At 49.9% G+C, this 7,076-nt stretch overlaps 1 protein-coding gene across 1 annotated transcript; it reads right to left on the bottom strand.

The window, feature by feature from the left end:
* Positions 1–584: 584 nt before the first annotated feature.
* Positions 585–3,266, bottom strand: EMWEY_00028640 (hypothetical protein, conserved; the record flags this gene model as incomplete). The annotated part of the gene is made up of 7 exons (XM_013478235.1): positions 585–793; positions 1,111–1,328; positions 1,949–1,997; positions 2,260–2,407; positions 2,581–2,795; positions 2,938–3,050; positions 3,202–3,266. 7 exons carry the CDS (start codon positions 3,264–3,266, stop codon positions 585–587), a joined length of 1,017 nt encoding a protein of 338 aa, XP_013333689.1.
* Between the last annotated feature and the right edge of the window lie 3,810 nt (positions 3,267–7,076).

Raw genomic sequence — 7,076 nt, 5'->3', positions numbered from 1 at the left:
AAGCTCAGTGGCTGGCTGGCTAGCAGGCTAATGAGCTAAGGTCGCTAGTGAGCTACCTACTCACGTGTTCCAGCCATGACCTGCCTACGATGGATGGGTGTGTGGCAGGCATGTCTTCAAAAGTAAAATAGGCTTGGACGGTTCACTGGAGGCTAACTTAATAGAGACGGAACGGTCATGTCAGCTAGAGAAAGGAGCAGATTCATTGCTCTCCAGCGCTGCGAAGCTACTGCTGCTGATCGAACGGTGCGCGCTCTCCCCGCGGTAAGCGCTGCAGCATGGGTGTTCTTATGGCAGTTGCAACTGGAGTTGTGGAGCTCAGGGCATATGACTAGCTAGTTGGGGAGTTTTTCCCACTATCGTCGGCGGCGTAGCTAGTCAGGCCTAGCGCACAGGCCTGTAGTTTCTATGCTGACGAGGCCACGAATCTAGGTAGCTAACAGGGACCCTAAGCAACTAGCCGAGTAGCCAACAAGTTGGCTGGCCTAATGGCTAATTAAACAGATAGCTAGGTGCGCAGTTAGCTAGACAGATCTCTGCATTAGAGCTGAAGGTGGGCGTTTTCCTCATTTGAATCGCCGCTTTCAGTTGATGCGCCTCGCCTGGAGTCCAGTAGCGAACACCGCATCAGTGACGCCTCCTGAGCCCCACACTGCTGGGCCGTGGCGGCCTGTGGAGACGTCAACGACGGCGCAGAGAGCAGCTAAATCGGCGGGGCGGTCCATCAACAACGAATATGTCCGGAAGGTGGTGGAGAGCACGCAGCAGCGGCTCTCTTGCAGCATCTGGCCCACTGCACAGTCACACGCGGCAATACAAACCCGCACACGTGAAACACAGCAAATTGTACTTGCGTTATCTCTCCATCTCCTACTAAAATAGCGAACGGGTGAGGACAAGGCAGCGCAGCAAGAGGCCCTGATGAGTGGCTGCATGCAACAATGATCAACTGAACACTGTTCGCCGAGAACGAACTAGCCCACTTAACAAGTCACCTCAACAGGCATTAAAACGGCTAGCTCCCTAGATACATATTAACAGATATGACTAGCTACATAGCAGGCCTGCTGCCTCCGTGTGGATGGCAGCTCTGCGCATATGATTGCTGACAGGGTTTAATCTTGGCGTTGACTTCTCTGAATTCCACGGAATGTCGTGTGCCAATGTACAGATCCTTAACCGTGTGGAAGTCAATGCGGGTGGAACCGGAAAAGAAACCGGCAATCCCCAAAGTCTTGAGGGACAAGGCTGCTTCGGGGTAGTGCAGCCGTAGCATCTTGCGCTTGACTTTCAAAGAGCTGTGGCACAACTTCGAACACTTCACGCCTCTGCATACAGAACAGGAAACAGACACAACGGTAGACGCTGCAAATGTACGCAAGGAGTAAATAGTGCCCAAACGCGCATTGCTGCATAACCACAGGGGCTAGACGCAGCAGAGGCGGAGGGCAACGAGGCCAACACATATTACAGCGTTAAGCGAGTACAAAACAGCGTCAGAGAGACAAAGCGAAATATGGAGAAACAGACAACAAAGAAGGAGCACGCTTTAGGCCGATCATACACAGCAGCGGAAGTAGTTCGTTTGCTGCAGTTGTACCCGTTTCTAAAGCCTTGTTCGGCTACCCAGGCGACAGCACGAATGACATGCTACTCCACACATAAAAGTGCACAGAAAAAATGGACACAAGAACAAAACGGAAGTAGCTGACAGCGAACGAGAGACAAGCTACCAGAGAAAAAGCGGGCAATGCAGCAGCTAAACCTAGCACTAAGCCCCTTACTCCAGACACCTAACCTTAAAGGCCGCATCGGGGGGCTTTTCCACGCACAAAAGATGAAGTGTTCAAACCTAATCGACACTAATACACCGCAACAAATGCAGTTAAAGCCCAATACACCAGGCGTTGAGAGACGTATTGCCCAAGAAGTTGTGTCGGCCACTTACGCTCTCAGCCTTTTGATAGCTTCCAAATACACGTTTGCAATCCTTTCCCCTACGCCAAAAGAGAAGCATGCATAAACGACTGCATCTAATCTAGCGGACGGCGTTGGAACCCCACAACAAGCGAAGTAAACTACAACAGATCAGAAACAAGGGAAAAATCTCCAGTATCACCGCAACCCTAACACGATATAAGACATCTCAGGTCCAGGCCCAAAAGGTTCCACTTGCAGAAGCAGCAATATCAGGAAGAAGCAAAGCAGCATAAAAAACCTAGCAGCGGCACCACCCAGAAGCAAGCAGCGGCCACTAACCAATTCCATCTTCTTTAAACTGGTACACAAGAGCAATGCGCAAGGCAACCTGCATAGGGAGATTGAGGGTCCCCTCAAACTCCCTTGCCTTTGCCTGCACCTCTGGACTTTTCTGGTCCTTTGCAAAGTGCAGGGGGAACTGACTTGCCTGCAGCAGCAGCAAAAACAACAACTGCCACATCAGCAACAGCAATGTCTGTTCGGAGTTGTGAGGGAACCAGATTGGGTTTCTCCAAAATTGTCGTTTTTCTACCAAAAACTGTTGTTGCTGGGCTGCTTCAGTCCAAGGCTAACGAAAACGACAGCGGCTTTCCGTAGTACCCAGTCATGCCGGTGAGCAAGAATAAGTTGCTTCTTCGGCGATGGTGTATGGGAGCAAGCTCCGTGCTTCGATGAAACTGGAGTGCCTGCTCCATGCCCCCCATTCTGTTGCTGCTGTTCCTGGTGTTGCTGCTTGTGCTGCTGCTCTGATGGTTGGTGATGCTCTTCCGGATCGCAGTGCTGACGCTCCTCTTGCTCGCTCTGAATGTCCAGTGCTGAGAAGAGCGTTCGCAAGAACAAGAAATCTCCAAACCGTAAACTCTAAAACCGAAGCCGTGTTTGTCAATTCCTTGGATTGCAATAGTTGTATTCTCGTCCCTAACACTATGCCCCAAACCCAGAGACCTAAACCCTCACGTTCTGTTGGGGACTCCACGCCCTTCACTTGTATCAAGTGTAGGACTTTCTCTGGGTCAACGTTTGCGCCCCTCTTGCCTTCTTTGAATGTGAACTTTCGTTTTCCGTAGCCCCTGCAAAAATCAAGGAGTACAACTACAAAGCTAATAGACGCATTGCAATCACATGGCCCCGATATGTGGCGGTTTGAGAAAGGCTTCAAAAGCCTGACCAGTGTTCAACGTCTACTGTTAAGGAGTGAGGACCAGTGGTTGCTGCGCCCACTCAAAGACTCTATCTTCTTCGCCCTTCCGTTGCCTCGCGGCAAGGGCCGACCGAAGCTCTGCCATGAACACCACTCTTTTAACGAACCACTGGTATTCAGAGGAATGCAGAAAATGTCGAACTCTTTGGATCTAGAAAGATGTCGGCGGGAGCCAGCAGGTTCAAGTCGAATTCATCGACTCTGACACCTCGGGTTGGAGGAACCGGCAAGGCCATGAGGCCAAAAAGGGCTCTTTGACATGAAATAATGGGATTTCCAAGTGTAATTCGAAGAATTTGCAAAACCCGGCCGTAAGGTGCTGATGGACGCTGCCGCGCTGCGGCAGCATCCATCAGCACCCGCAACCGTCACGGCAAGAGGCCCCGATTGAGTTGAGTCCTATACCCTCCCTTACCAGGAATTCATTTCGAGTTTTGTTTAAATTAGGAAGCACTTTTAAGTGTTTTGTCACCAGCTTTGCTTCTGAAAGCAGGGGTTCCCCACGGTCTGCCTTCAGAGCTTCCCTCACTGACGGTCGGTGAACCTGTGCAGTTCCCGCCGACGTTTATTCATCAACCAGAAATACTGAAACTACCAACATTAGCTGATCGTGATGCATCAGCTGACGATATTTTTGAGGAGCAAAGGTGAAGCAGCAGCAGACTACCCCAAGCGACAATGATCTGAAGAAACAACGTCAGCAGACCATCATGTTGCAAGTTACCACAGCAGCTTTACAGACGAAGCGGAATCAACAGATAGCTACTTAAAACGCCACTGTCGAGGGGCTTTGAGAAGTAACAGAACATCATCGGGAGACGGCATAGCAGCTTCCAACAGTTCTAGACCTAGAACCCTCCGCAAATCCTGTTGTAAGGCACGGCCGTCTTAGGTGCTTTGATGTCTTGAGCGTCGGCTGGTAACACCACCTAGAAAAACCCCGTGGGAAGATTCCTTCAAACTGCTGCTACAGCATCTTCGATAGCGCAAGCAAGCCGTGTATTAAGTTGAATACGTAAGGTTGGATACTCTGCATAAACGCTGCTCTATTAAAAATCAGAGCATTAGACGTCAACGGATTAGACCACACGTCTTGCTTTCGCTGGGTTGCTTGCTATTGCGAATGAAATCGATAGCACGCAAGCCTCAGATCCTCAGATGCAATGGCAAAAGCTTGAATACAGGTAGGACGCGTGTCACGCGTAAAGCCAAGCTTGGCCGAGGCTCTCCGTCTTCTTTCGATGCACAAGAACGCAGAAGCTGCCCCTTTCACTGCATGCAGCAGGTGTGTTGCATCGCAGTTGTTACATCGGTTGTGCTTTCCAGCACAACCTTAGATTCCTCTAACTGCGCTGCTAGGAATGTACCCCTGATAACTTAAGGGCCACAGCTGAGGGCCAACAGTAAATAAGCAACTACAAATACGAGTGGGATTTTTCAGCTATCTGTTGTGGTTTGATGTATCCTTTAAACAGTATATTCCCCGAGTTCGAGATCCATTGCCTTAAAACCGTATTCGTCTCCTCTAACTGTGTAAATATCTCCTCATTAAACTACTACGATATTTGATAACTGAAACATATTGATATTGCCCACCTGGGGAAGTTCAAGTTTGAGCACAATATAGGACACACGATTTACACTCCACTCCCTTGTGAAAGAAAGTGTTTTTTGATAATGGAGCGGAATCGAAAGAAAACATCCTAACTGTGGTGGGATCATCTCGACGATTATCCAGCCTTACTGGGTCGAGCGAACGCATTTTATCGAACACCGGAACTGGATGTTTCCTCATCATGAACTGGCACCTGTTTACGGAATATCCACCAAAGTGCTTTTTCAACACCAAAAAGCCAACAGGATGCCGCCACGGCACCCATAACTGGAGGAAAACAAGCCTTTGTACGTAAAGCAGGCAAACCCACTTACTCCTTAATTGTGGGTGAGCACTCAGAAACAATACAAATATGTATAAGTGGGAAGGTGCCAGCAAGAAAGCAAGGCAAGCACAAACACAAAGTGCAGCTAACCAAAACTTTGGAGATAGCACAATTCTGTTTTAGGCCCTCGTAGCCTGTGCTCCTCCTGTGCCGCATTTCAAGCAATCCGTGCAAAATCGCAATATATATTTCTACTGTCTTGGATGGCCGACAACTTCCGAATTGGCGGGCGTTTGCACAGGGTTTTACCACGTGCGCTGGCAGCAGCATGCATGCGGAACAGAGCCGCCAACTAATGAAACGGTCGCCACTTTACTTACTCGCGCTCACCTTGGCAAACCGCCTACGCCCTCAACAGATAACGCATCATAAAACACGCAAACAAACACAACTCTCTGTCACCCCAATAGCTGCCAATGCAGCGAATAATTCTACTGGCAAAATAGAACAATGAAGTGGTGCGTCTGCCATACTTGCTTGGAACACAAAGGCGCACTGAATAGTTCTGTGATCGTCTTACAAGTCGATAAGCCCGGTCCAGGCCACTCAACTCTGTCACTGTGCGCTGCTCAAAAACTTACCAAACTGCTACTAAACCAGCTAACACCTCCGCTCCTTAGTGGAACTAATAAACACACTTCCTGCATTTCATTGGTGAACCTGCAATGTACGTGCACTTCCAAAACTCGCACGGTAGCAAGCACCAACATATGTTTCCCCCGTGACAGCCAACGCAGTGAATAGTGCTACTGCTGAAATGGAAATATGAAGTGGTGCGTCTGCCATACTTGCTTGGAACACAAGGCGCGCTGAACAGTTCTGTGGTCGTCTTACAAGTCAACAAGTGTCGCGAAGACCACTCACCTCCGTCACTGTGCGCTGTTCAAATATTTAACAACCCCCAACTAAAGCAACTAAAAACCCCGCTCGCTAGCGAAACTAATAAACACACTTCCTGCACTTCCTTCGTGAACTCTGCAATTTACGTGCACTTCCGAAACTCGTGTCGGCACTGGAGTTTGCTGACGTTCCAAAAAAGCCATATCCATCACCTGCAAAAAGCAGCACAGGCCTGCCTCTTTTGCCAAAAGACGTCCTTTGCAGATGTCTCCAACTGGGTTGCGCAGTGTAGCCGTGTGCAGGCCCCACTTTCTGAGAATGTCGGTTTCCGGCATAGCAGCTATCCACAACTGCAATGAAGATCCCCTTTTTGGAGGTGCGTCTACCGGGGATGATCCGTGTAGCAATGTGCATGCCGCACTTGCTGAGAATGCCATTTTTGCCATAGCAGTCATACACCAACGCGTTGCCGACCGTCCGTTTGTAGGTGTTTCTGCAGGGAATGAGCCGCGCAGCGCGATGTGCATGCCGCACTTGCTGAGAATGTCGGTTTCCGCCATAGCAGTCATACATCGACGTGTTGCAGATCGTCCATTTGGAGGTACGTCTGTCGAGTATAAGCCGTGTAGCGATGTGCATGCCGCACTTGCTGAGAATGTCGGGTTTTGCCATAGCAGCCGTCTGCCAACGCACGCCAGATCGCCCTTCGGTCTGGAGGCGCTCAGATGCCAAAGCGGGTGTTAGCTACACCGTTCGCGTATGGCAAGAAGTATGTCTAGGCGTTACCATAGGCTAACAGAATATACATCCGTACTCTCCCGAAAGGCAGAACATGCAACCGTGCACTTGCAGGCCAATCTGGTGGATGCGGCGCCAGTCTGTACGCCTGCCAGATCCCTTGAATCAGCCTTCCACGAGCACACACCACAAACACGAGTGGAAGCTGCTGCGTACTTGTCACTCACAAAGGACCTTCAGAAGCCCATCAATTCACTGGCAGCTTTCTCATGAGTAGCTTGCCGCCTCACTACACCAGCATCTCCTCTGCCTGGCCCCTACTTAAAGAATGCATCACATATCAACGCGGATAAGCTGTGGTGCGACTCGCATGGCAG

This window comes from Eimeria maxima, genomic scaffold (assembly GCF_000499605.1).
Source record: "Eimeria maxima Weybridge genomic scaffold, Emw_scaff330, whole genome shotgun sequence".
Taxonomy (NCBI): domain Eukaryota; phylum Apicomplexa; class Conoidasida; order Eucoccidiorida; family Eimeriidae; genus Eimeria; species Eimeria maxima.
This window is presented reverse-complemented; position numbering and strand designations above follow the sequence as displayed.